Source organism: Canis aureus, chromosome 14, assembly GCF_053574225.1.
Source record: "Canis aureus isolate CA01 chromosome 14, VMU_Caureus_v.1.0, whole genome shotgun sequence".
Taxonomy (NCBI): Eukaryota; Metazoa; Chordata; class Mammalia; order Carnivora; family Canidae; genus Canis; species Canis aureus.
In genome coordinates this window covers 31648696-31661714 of record NC_135624.1, presented here as the reverse complement: position 1 = coordinate 31661714, position 13019 = coordinate 31648696, and the positions used below count along the sequence as shown (strand labels likewise).

General features: G+C 44.7%; 1 protein-coding gene across 4 annotated transcripts in view; it reads right to left on the bottom strand.

The window, feature by feature from the left end:
• Positions 1-11893, bottom strand: part of EFR3A (EFR3 homolog A) — a 105531-nt gene extending 93638 nt beyond the window's left edge. For 2 of the 4 annotated variants that reach the window (XR_013351855.1, XR_013351856.1), the window contains exon 1: positions 11717-11893. Coding sequence is in view for 2 of the 4 variants with exons in the window: in XM_077847274.1 (XP_077703400.1) it covers positions 11717-11726 (10 nt within the window). In the remaining 2 variants the exon portion in view is untranslated. The remainder of the gene's footprint in view (positions 1-11716) is intronic. The other 2 variants (XM_077847274.1, XM_077847271.1) reach the window with 2 other exon arrangements.
• Positions 11894-13019: the final 1126 nt, after the last annotated feature.

Below are 13019 nucleotides of genomic sequence, written 5' to 3'. Positions count from 1 at the left end.
CTTCCCCCAGCTAGGCAAGCAGTACAAGACAGTTAAGGACTTAAGGACAGGACAGCATATACCATGGTTAAGACACACAATCATCCTTAGATCCCTAAGTTTTAAGGTAAATTTTTTTCCTAACACTTCATAAATTATTGTCATAACATCAGATCAAACAGTAAGAGACTGTCTAGCTTTTATTTTTTTCTTCTTGCTATACTGGAATGTTTCAAATGCTACTATAAATAAATGGACTGCCATCTGAGTCTTACGTAGTTCTTGTCACACATTTGTTGCAGTGGTATTTGTTTTAGTAATGCCGCACCTGCTACCTCTTGGTTTCTCTGCCTATTCCATCCTTAAAAGGACATGTTCCTCAAGGATCTGCCCTCAGTCTCTTTTCTGTCCTTACAAAACTATCCTTTAGCAACTTCGCCCAATGTCATTCCTACAAATACACTCTGAAAGTCCTTTCAGGCATCATACACTTATCATAGCCTGAAATGGACTCAACGTTCCATCTTAATTTTCTTGATCACTCTTCCTCCAGAAAGTCCCCGTATCAAACCAGAGCAGTTCACCCAAATTATCAACCCTGAAACTTCAGAGTGAAACTCAACTCCTCCTCCCTCCACCCCTCATACAACTAATTCCATCAACTGTACTTCCTCAACAGAGGAAGGTCTGCTGAAGGCTGGTCTGCTGCAATCAACCCCACTGCCACCATCCAAGTCCAAAGCCCATCACTCACTACTGTACTTGATAACCTCTAACTGTTCTCCCTCCAACCTCATGCATGTGTTTCCGTAGCAACCAGTGCTTCCCTTTTAGTCATTTGAGTCATTCTACAAATATACAAGGAATGTGTACCATGGGCCAAGCACTGTATCAAAAGCTACGTGTGGTGGCAAAAGAAACAGGCACAGGTACTTAGGAAGCTTCCTGTCTGGTCAGTGTAATTATGTGCTCCTGACTTGTCTTCCTCATCAGACTAAGCTTCAAGAGAACAGGTATGACATCCATGATGATGTCCATCATGTCCAGTATGAGGTTTTGCCATATCTTCAGTGTCCATAAAAATTGACATATAGTAGGGACTGAATACATGCGTTAAGACAAAATCACCAAACACACACATACACACAGACAGCCTTTAAAGTCTTCACTTTCCCCAGTACCAAGGACATACTTTAACTGGCTGCTGGCTATTTCCACCTGTATGACTCTCCTCACACCCCTTCCCCAAAGCCACACTCCCCCTATGACTCCTCAGGCTTCCACTCATGCTCCCCCACCACCCCCCCAGCATCTCCCCTAATCTCCACAGCAGGGTTCTGAGCGTGCTCCATCTGTCACACCCTTCTACACGAGGTAGAAGGTACAATTCTTAGAGCTGGAGGCTGCTTTAGTCGTCTCTCGATTCCCCACCTAGCAGGGCACATGTAGGCAATGAAACAACCTGCTAGATGATGAATCCCTAAGAGAAATCCAAAGGGAACAGAAGAAAAGCTGGAAGTGACTCCAAGAGCACAGTGGCAGCACCTATGACTGAAGGACTACCAGGAGAGAGCACACACCGCCATTTCTGGAGATCATCAGAGCAGAACAGGCGAGATGCCATCAGCCCAAATGGCTTTGGGTTCTGCCATTAGGTTCTTAAGGTTTTGATTCTGAAACACCTTATATTTTTGTCGGAGGGCATTTTCTACTGTCGGAGACTACAAATTTCAAATTGTCTAAAAGCAGCCAACATTACTGCCCTACTGAAATCGAATGCAGAATCCCACAATACCAAGAGCAACTCCAGCTGAGGCTGAATCAGGCAGAGAAGCCCACCTGCTCATACATCCACCGAAGACACTTGGGAAAATCTGGCTCTAAAGGTATGTCAAGCTCCCCTTGGGCCACCCTCTGATGTGGATCAAGAACATGAAATTCTCAGGAACTAACAAAGAAATATCCTGTGTCAGGGAATGGAGCTTTTGTAAAGGTAATATACATAGAACTGACTGGAACAGATGTCCACCATCTCTTCTTGCACCTGAACTGCTGCATTTCCTTAACCTGGTGCAGTAAGACACACCTGGAAGAACTTCCCAAAGGAAGGAACCAGGATGGAACCGAGGGAGAAGATGACAGGATTAGACAAGTCCTTTAAGTTGGTTTCAAATTGGGGCTGTGAACTGAAGAAGAAGCTGGCCCTCTGCAGTCCACACAGCACAGCACAGCACAGCACAGCTAAGAGGACGGCAGAAATGCAGACATGCAGACAGGATTTAGACCCCAAATCCCTGCTACCGTATATCTGCCTGGAGTGCTCTCCTCTCTGCAGAAGCCCTCCTGGAAGCATATATAGCAAATGGTAATAATCCAAGAGGCAACTATCTTGTCCTTAAAACTTGTTGATTCTAATCACATGTTCATGAAATATTTCTACCTCTAAGGCACAAATACATAAATTCTACTGCGTCTAAATATCCCTGAGAAGTATTATTATTTTCCGCTTAATATGTCTAACAGCTATAATAAAAATACGTATAACTAAGTTCAAAAATCCACTTAAGTCATATTCATTCATAAATGGGCCACTCATTTTAATTTCTAGGCCAGTCCTTTAGCCTAACATAATACCTTTTCCAAAGTTTATCAAGCTCCAGGAATTGATAGTGGCAAACTTGTCAACCTTATATTTCATTTTCTCTGCCCAGCAGGAGTGAGATCCACTTAAAGTTAAGTGAAACCACAGCACCAAGAACTTTATAGCAAATTTCCAAGACAGCTGTTCAAAAACCAATTAAATACCAGGGGTGTGAAGAACACTTAGCATTACCCAGAAAACTACCGCAGCAGGAATACCGTGGAGTTCAGGTAGTGAAAAGGTACAGCTGAATAACCCACCAAATAAGGATACAAACAAAATAAATAAAAAACATTTAGAAGGACTGTTCTTCCTAAAGACTGGATAGCATAAGATGTAATGCCTAATTTTAGAATAATGCAAACTCTTCATTCAGAAGTACAATGAAAAAAACCTGAGTAGTGACTCCTTCTTTTATAAAAATAGAATCATGCTATCTCATAATACCTGAAGCTAAAGAGCAGTAAATATATATGCAAAAGAAGGAAGAGCCTACATGGAAAGAGGAAGAATTATAGTAGCTCCTGTTTGCCTTAGAGCACATGCGAGAGAGCAGGCTCATTTCAAGAACTGAATGAACCTGACAAATAGAAATGATGAGACAATTTTGACAGGTTTGACGTATTAATCATAGGAGAAGCTGCCAACATTCATTTTATAATCATACTTCCTAGAATTGTGTTCATTCTACAACACACAATCATTTCAAAAAAAAAAAAAAAACCCAAGCCCTACAAACTCCCAATAAACTGAACCCACACATAATGATTCAGCTCTCAACCTTTCAGATTTTCATGATTAAACCACTAAATAAATCAGATTATTTCTCCCTCCTTCCAGAATAGAATACAATGCCAATGATTTAAAAAAAAAAAAAGCCCCATTATTTTACTTCCTATTCGAGAACATTATTCACCAACCACTGTTCAAAGTAACTCAAAGAAGTTTACATTACCTAGCATATGATAATAGCAATCACACAACAAATGCCATGGTTTCCTATATACAGCCAACACTATTTGATCAATTAATCAAAATTCTTTTCCGTGGGCCAAAGGAAAAGCCAGTTCAGGACAATATTTTAATGTTTCACTTCAGCTTTTTAAACTTTTTAAACAAAATTCTGTGAAATCTGCAAAAAACTTGAAGCATCTTTTTCTGATTATAGAATATATGCTAACTACAGAAAATCTGAAAAACACAAATTACAAAGAAGATAAAAACAATTCATGACCTCAGCACATTCAAAAGTATGATTTTTAATGGTTAATGTTCCACATTCAATTTCTACTTCTCTATTATTGCCTACTAAAGTTTCTGGGTTTTCACCATTTTATAAATATTACTGTGATAAACATCTCTGTGCAGAGGTATAGCTTGCTATAGTCTATTTTTAGTTATTTCTTAGGGACAGATTCCCAAAAGTTAAATTACTAGGTCAATGAATATAAGCATTATTCGAGCACTCGATAAATTACTGCAATCTTTAAAAAATATTTTATTTATTTATCTGAGAGAGCAAGCTCAGGAGTGGTGGGGAGAAGCAGAGGGAGGAGCAGACTCCCCGCTGAGCAGGAACCCACTGGCTGGCTGCTGCGCTGCCACCAGGGCTCCATCCCGGGATCCTAAGACCATGACCCAGGGCAAAGGCAGATGCTTAACCAACTGAACCACCCAGGCATTCCTAAACTTCTGCCTTTAATACTGTACCACACCACCTTGGCCTGTTATTAAAAAGTCTTTGGTAATCTGACAATCCAAAAATGCTTTTGGCTTTTAATTAGCATTTCTTTATTCATCATTTAATCATTTCCCCCCAAATCTTTACCAATTGTTTGTACCTAGACTTATATAAGCATAGGTCAAAGCTTTAACCACGAAGGATTGGTGTTTTGTTTCTGACTTGTATAAATACTGCAGATAATTGATTTTGTATTTGACATTAACTTTAAATTCTTCAAAACAGATTTTTGTAACACTTCTATCCCATACCCTTCTAACTCCTATGAAGGCAGTATGAAGGTATGTAGCTGTGAACACCCATCCAGTATTCAGATGACCTTCCTTCCTAGTACCACACCATTACCCAGCTGAATGGCACACTTAACCCATTTGGTTTATCCTTCTTCTTAATGACTTCACTAAATGTTCCTTTTAGCTATAAAATTCAATTCAATTTCATTTTTTAAGTTCCTTCTTTTAAGTTCCTAAGTTAACACTCTTCATATCTACTGAATTCAGAAAAGCCTTACTGAATACTCACCCACATTATAATTAAAAGATTTCATCAGGCTAGCAAGAAGGTAAGAGAAAATAATAAAAAGATGTAAAAGAAAGATTCTTTCTTTAGGAAGAAATAAAGTAAAAGAAAAAAGTACTTGGAATGGGGCACCTGGGTGGCTCAGTTGGTTAACGTCCAACTTTTGATTTCGGCTCAGGTCACAATCTCAGGGTCTTGGGATTGGGCCCTGCGTAGGGCTCCCCACTCAGTGGGGAGTCTGCTTGTTGCCCTCTTTCTGTCCCTCCCCATGCATGCTGTCTCTTAAATAAACACATCTTTTTAAAAAGTACTTAAAATACATATAAACATTTACAAATACAAAATATATACAAGTATATAAAATATATGAACATTTTTTTAATTTAAAAAATAAAAATTAGAACCAGAGACTCTTCCAAATTTTTTAAAAATAATGGCATGATACATTTGGCAAATAAGGATATTTTTCTACAACCTGAATTACTAAGCCTTTGGCCAAAGAACAACTGCCGCTCTGGTGATCTCCATTCTTCCAGGGGATACACATCTCAGTATGCTTTTGATTATCTTGAAACTAGACGCAAAACTTTGTGTGAAAATTTGCATCTTCTGGGGAACAATAATCACTGTGTTCATCAGATTCTCAACAGGGCTCATTATGCAAAAATATTTAAGAAACCCTAGCCTCAACAAATAGCTCATAGCTACTAGTCTACCCTTTACTCCTTCAAGAGATGCGGACATTCTAGGATCTTCTGTGCCCTCCTCTCCATTTCTGAGAATGCCAGGGACCAGTTTCCTTCAACATTATCAATAAAAACCTTTCTATTACCACTATAGGATATAGACATATTACTCATTTCCTAGGGGCTCCTCAAAAGCAGTCAAGTGGAGCTTGTGGGACGCATGGGTGGCTCAGTGGTTGGGTGTCTGCCTTCAGCTCAGGTCGTGATCCCAGGGTCCTGGGATCCAGTCCCGCATTGGGCTCCCCTCTGCCTATGTCTCGGCCTCTCTGTGTCTCTCATGAACAAATAAAATCTAAAAAAAAAAGAAAAAAGAAAAAAGAAAAAAGAAAAAAGTGGAGCTTGTAACACAACTGGTTTGTTCATACAAAAGGACTGTATGATTCAAAAATACAATAAAAATATCTACATGACAGCTCTTTCTGTTCATGGGTCCTGTCCCCATGCTTTAATTAAGCCACCTTTATTGCACCAAAAAAAAAAAAAAAAAAAACCTGCATAGTGATTCCTTCTTTAATAAAAATTGGAATCATGTTATCTAATAATACCTAATCGTAGGCAGCAATAAACAAATATGCAAAGGGAGAGCATGACAAAGCATATAAAATGAGATTCGTCCTCTGTGATCCACTTCATTCCTACAGAAACACCGTTAACTGACAACTGGGTCACCCCATACCAAAGCAGAGCTATGTTAATGGGTAAAATGTAGCTTCCTCCTAAGAACTAGGACCTTCATATTTGACTCCGGAAAAAAAAAGGGGGGGCCTCTGCCTCCCAAAACAAAGGCCTGTTTTGTGCGTGTGTGTGTTTTGTTTTTGTTTTGTTTTTTTTTCTAGAGGGATCTGTGGGCTGAGAAAGGAACAGAGAGGCAACACTGAAAACCACTGCCTAGACAGCCAGAGGATGGCAGAAGTTATTTTTGTTTCAAGCTGCTCACTCCAAATCAACCCCAGTGATGGAGAGTTCCCCAAAACACTGGACTCGCTCCTCTCACCTACCCTTCTATTCTGGTAGTACAGCTTTACAAGGTACTCAGAACTGGGGAAATCCGGAGATGGAAAAGTGAAGTATGGACCAAGGGGACGCGCTGCCCAGGCTCCCTGAAGGAATGTGGCAGGGTCAATCCCCAATCAGAGTCAGGAGAGACCCTCCCCCTGACTCAACAGATCCTTGGTGAATCAACCAGCCCTCCAAGTTCCTCTGGGCCTTCAGAAGACAATCTCTAGGGAGTAGGCTGCAGGGACCCTGGATATGAAAGCAGGCCCGGTGGCAGGCACAGACTGATCTACAACATTTAAATCTTTAAACCAGTAATTCTCAACCCAGGGATGATTCTGACCCTTAAGGGGCATCTGGCAATGTCTGGAGACAGTTTTCATAGACAAGACTTTGGGGAACAAGGGCATTTACTACCAGCCTCTGGTGGGTAAAGGTCAGAGTTGCTGCTAAACATCTCACAAAGCACACAACAGCCCTCCCCTTCCCAAACAAAAAAATTAGCCAATCCAAGACATCAACAGAGCAAAGTCTGAGAAATCCTGATTGACTATGATTTGCAAGCTTCCATTTGTATTCTTGTCTCAGGCCTCACAAATGTTATAGGGAAGACTGCTAAGAATTTAATTATAAATTATAGAACTCTTACAACACTTTAAATGGAAGAAAGTTTATTTCGGGTATTGGTAACCAAAGAATAATTTCTGTGACTCCGGTTAAGATGCAATCATTCATTTATTCAACATTTACCAAGTACCTATTACATAATTAAGCACAGTGCTAAGCAAAGTAATGGTGTTAAAAGAAACTGATAGTGTCTGGTAGATTTCAATCCTGCCTGGCTCAGAGCAGTGCAGCAGGAAAAAAAAAAAACCTAACCAACCTACCTGGGACTCTGAAGTCAGACCCATCTAGTTCTGATCCCAACTCCACCATTTACTGTCATTAGGCAAGTTATTTAACTTCCCTGAGCTTCAATCTCTCCATTTCTATGTCAAATAGGACTTCCCACAGAGAAGAGAAATAAGCTAAATCATGTGAAGCACAAACTATACTGCCTAGCACACAACAGTATTCAATAATTAATTCTCTATTACTAACAGCAAGTTTTAAGTTTTTATAATGTAATCCATACGTTGGAAATGGCTGGTATGCCTATGAAAAGGACAGTCACTGCTTCTGTGATTGTGACAGCTTGAACACAATTTTAGTCACGTTCACTTGACTAAAGTTAAGATCTCCAAATTCTGGCTGTTTCTCCCCCAGCCTCCACCTACACCATCTTTAATGTCATATGTCCCATGGGTGGGAACAGACTGAAAGAGGAGACCTGGTAGTAACCAGTGTCAAGCCAAAGGTCACTGTGAGTAAGAGAATTCTTCAGCTGTACGTCTGGCAAGTACACATAGGTACTGGGTGGGAGGGCAAGGAGGGGCGTAGAGAACTAATCAACACAAAAGCCTCCCAAGACAGGAATAGGTCATTTGCTTGCAATGCACACCTGAAGGGAAACATTTCAACCAGCATCCATCTTTCACTTCACAATTCATCAGTATTTTGCACTTCCTTCTTAAGAATGGACTGAAAAACAAGTTAAATATAATCAGCCCCATCAGTGGGGGAAAAAACAAACACGGAACGACCACATTATCATAACCTAACAAATGTGATCAGATATCAATGCCAACATCTCAGGGAGAAAAGAAAGCCTTAACCACAAATTACTGAAAGTATAGTTATTTATAGTAAACAATGGGTAACTAAGAGTTTCAGTTCCCCTTGGCCATACACAATAATTTACAAAGATCATAAAAGAGAACATTTTACTGGACCTGTTTTTAGGCAAACTGTCAGTGATGGAACCTCTTTCACGCAAGCAGTTTACTAAAAGGGAAGTCTGTGCCTGTACAACCAAGTATCTACTGAGCACATCTGTGAAATCCTCGGCCTTTGCCCAGAGTCCCCTGACAAGACAGAAGCAAAGGTAAAAATGTTAGATTTTCTTATAAGCGCACGTGTCTGACTTAAGTTTTGGCTAAACTTACTTTTGTCCTCATGTAACCCCAGGGAGAAAAAGTTGGGGGAGAGGCTAAACCAGGATGAACTTAGCGCTGGGGGAAAAAAAAATAAACTTCAACTATGCTCCTTGTGGTTAAGGATTACAGGGAGCAGATCAGTGTTCAGGTCTTTTTTTTTTTTTTTTTTAAAGATTTTATATATTTATTCAAGAGACACGGGGGGGTGGGGGGGAAGGGGGGCGCGGGGGCAGAGACACAGGCAGAGGGAGAAGCAGGCTCCATGCAGGTAGCCCAACATAGGACTCAATCCCGGGTCTCTAGGATCAGGCCCTGGGCGGAAGGCAGCACTAAACCACTGAGCCACCAGGGCTGCCCAGTGCTCAGGTCCTGATTCTATCCCACGTATGACCTTAGCCAAGTTACAGAAACTTACTGGGTCTCAGTCTCTTGATATGAAAAAGAAAATAATTGAATTAAGAAACTTAAACATTTCTTCCACTGGAATTCTATTCAGGGTCTGAAAATCCTTAAGATCAAAATGTTTCTTAATGGTCCTTTGAAACGAGAAGAAATAAAGGCCTTTAGATAAATTATGTATCAAATTATAGATGTGGAGGTTTGAAAAGATCATTTAGTAAAACACTCTTGAAATCTGTGCTTAGTGATCATTGCAAACTACTGGCTGAATATAGAGTGGCATAACCACAGAATTGTTCCTGTGTCACAGCAGCTTCCCATCAGGCATCCTTCCAGGTAGTTGCTTTCTGAAAAAAGAGTTTATGGCTCTCCAAAATAATTCCAATGAAGCTACCGTTAACATTCATGAGATAATGCAACTCTTAGTCTTCAAGGGTATACCATGCTCCATCAGATTCTGCTTATTAACACCAGTTTCAATGACTGAGACTATCAATATTCCAAATAAGCAACAAAACAGGAACAGAATGATTCTAAGACTTGGCACAAGGGTCACTTTCAGAATTACAGAGTCTGAGAGACCCTAGTGATCATCTCCCACATCAAATCATTACATTAATTCACTAAAGCCTTAAGGATTAACTGGCTGAGCTTACAAATGAGCCTCTGAACTCAGCTGAGGTTTAAAAAAAAAAAAAAATCAGTTTATTTGGAGAGATTTCTTCCTAAAAACACCCCCCAAAAGGGGGAGAAGAGTTCCCAAAGAGAGTGATAATTTTGTTGTCTCTGCTTATGTTGAAATTTACATTTCTCAGAATTTCTGAGGAGTACTACTGTCCACAACTATCGCAGCAACTTTGGTGGTTCTGGCCATAAAAGGAGACAAAAAGCGACACGAACACTAGCACTGCAACAGGGATACTACCAGCTGGTGCCACACTTTTGTGCTGTACCAAGGAAACTGTACCATAATAAACATCAACAATAATGACAGATTATTCAAACATTTCACTTGCTTCCAATCAGGTCAGAAAAATCTGCATTCATAACTATGCAAATACAGCACGGTTCAATTTGCATTGCAAATTATGTGTTTTAAAAGAAGCAAGTTTCCTAAATCCACTCCATGAAGCTAGATAATCTTAGAGCTAAAACTTTGGTTAACTTCTTAGCATATGTATCTTGACATTTTACCAGTAAATCCCACATGCAGCCTTAACTTTCAGGACTAGGTCTTTATTCCCTCTCTTTTCCTTTCTCAGTAAAATCAGTGAGATTATGCTAATCTCAAATATTCCTGGATAAAGTGGCACGAATCCAGAAATACGAAGAATGGCATGGACCCCATCTAAAGGAATGCAATGAAAACATAAACTGCTGACATATTTAACGAAGACAAATCCAAGACCGTGTGCTCACACGCAGGACTGTGTTTAGAAAACAAAACCCACCTCCCCCCACACAGGTAGCACTTAGAAGTCCTCGTTCCATCAAGATCATTTTATGATTTGCCTCTGCATTACATATAAACCTTCCTGATATCCGGAAATAATTCCTCCTTACCCACCGGTAGGCAAAGCCTGCGTTTGAGGCTGACCTGGAAACGCAGCGCCCCGTCGGCCTCCCCGCCCCCCCCAAGGAAGGACGGCGAGGAGTTCACGAATCTGAAGCAAGGGGAGCCTGCCTGGGGGCCTCTGTACTGGGTGCAGGTGCTTCCGGAGCCCCCGACCGAAAACCGTTTCCAATCCATCACCATCGTGCTTCCTCCCGCCCGAGGCTCCATCAGCCTCCTTAGTTTGCACAGACACTTACGGGCCACTGGGTTTTACAGTCACACTGCAATTCTCTGGGTCCTTGTGCAATGGATCATTAGTAGTGTTGCCCTGCCCGGGGGGGCCCCAAAACGTCGCCCACATCCAGGGTTTTTCAAACTTTGGCGGGGTGTGTGTGTGTGTGTGTTGGGGGGGGTCCCTCAATAATACCGAGGCCGCGTATTAACAAGCCAGCAAGCTTCGGGGGGCCTAGGGAGGAACCCTACACCGCATTCTTTAACCAGCAGCCAGGTGGATCCGATGCAGGTGCTCCAACAGCCACACTTTGGGGCATATGCGCCTTTAACAAGTTCCCCAAAGAACACCTCACTTCGGCGTTGCGGACGGAGGGAGGGGGAAGGGGGGGACGAAGTCCAGACCGCGAGCCTGGAGGAGGGGCTTCGGGCCGGGCCCCCGGACGCCCTGCACCCGTGCGTCCCACCCGGCGATGCCTGGTCCCTGAGCCGCTCACAAGGCCACGCGACCGCAGCTCTTTGCAGCAATTTCCACAAAGTACCCCCCCGCCCCACCGCGAGCTCTGCAAAAAGGCTGGAGTAGAGCTTGGACTGTGAAGTCCCACAGGTCTGCGTTACTCCGGCTCAGCCACCGACCGGCCGCGCGTCCTTAAACGCTCGGGCCTCAGTGTTCCCGTCCGTGCAATGGGCTCACGCCGCCCCGCAGGAAGACTCAGCCGAAGCGAAAGGGACTTGGGAGAGTGGCGGGTACTTCCGGCCCCGCTCCACCACCGCGGGCCACCGCGGAGAGCGCGCCCAGCCGGCCGCCGCCTCCCAACGCCCCCCCACCCCCGCCCCCACCCCCGGCCCGACGACCCTCGGCCGGCCACTCACGGGTAGGCATGGTGACCCCGAGCCGCGCTCGCCGCCGCCCCGAGGCTCAGCGGGGCCGCGCAGGACGCGCCGACCGCACCATGGCCGGGCCGCCGAGACCCGGACCGGGACCGGGCGAAAGGCGAAGGGCGGAGGGCGGAGGGAGCGGCCGCGGGGCGTCCGCCGCACGCAGCGAAGCCAGCGACAGCTGCCACCGCCGGCCCCGCTGCGCGCCGGACGACGCGTTGGGCGTCCCCACGCCCTGACGTCAGCACGTCGCCGACGCCCGGCCCCGCCTCCGCCCGGCCCCACCTCCTCCCTGTGGCCGAGCTCTGCCTCCGCCTGGCCCCGCTTCCGCCCGGCCCCGCCTCCTCCAGGCCCCGCCTCCTCCAGGCCCCGCCTCCCCAGGCCACGCCTTCTCCAGGCCCTGCGGCCGAGCTCCGCCTCCGCCCGGCCCGTCCTCCTCTCGGCCACGCCTCCTAGAGGCCCCGCCCCCTCCAGGCCACGCCCCTCCAGGCCACGCCTCCGCTCTGCGGCCGAGCTCCGCCCAGGAGCGCCCCGGCGGGGCAGGGGGCGGGGACTAGGGAAGGCGGTTAGTGTCCCGGGCTAGCTGCGCGCGGGGTTCTGTGCTCACGCCCTGGGGCTTTATTTAGGTCCCCGTTGGTTTCCCTGGGTCCTTACTCGCGGCGCATTCGCGATTTCCGCGTCTCGGTGATGTTTGGGAGGCCATGCACGATGGCTTTGTTTGCAAAGCTGTCGAACTTGCAGTGCGTTCTGCTTCTCTGGAAGCCTGGTTAGAGACGCCCTCAGGTCACTCGGGGTGAGAGCTGAGCGGTTTTTGAGAGCACAGAAGATGTCATTTCCTCTTGCTTCACTGGTGACTTCCAGACACGTTGAGGGCGGTTCCATCCACTTGACGGAGCCGCTTTTCCTGACTCAGTGTCATTAATCTTTGTACCTAATAGTCACCCAACTGAGCAGACACTTGGTGGAGCCTGGAGCGTTGAGCAGACGGCACACGTTGCTAGGCCCCGTGGGCTGTGGACAGCCTGCGTGGAGATACAGGAGGAAGCCACAAAGATCCAAAACAGTGTTTCTCACAGTGGTTCAGGGTCTTTTGGTGTCTGAGTCACATGGGAACTGTCGAAAAGCAGACTCAGAGGTCCTGAGCTAAACGCACTGGATCACACGAGGGGTGGCTTCAAATAAATACTTGATTTGAGAACTTGTCCTAGAGAGTGATGCCAGCACTCTGGTTGAGACATGATAACGCGCGGTGATGGGAGAAGAGGAAAAAGGCGCAGATAAGATCCAGGAAGGGTTT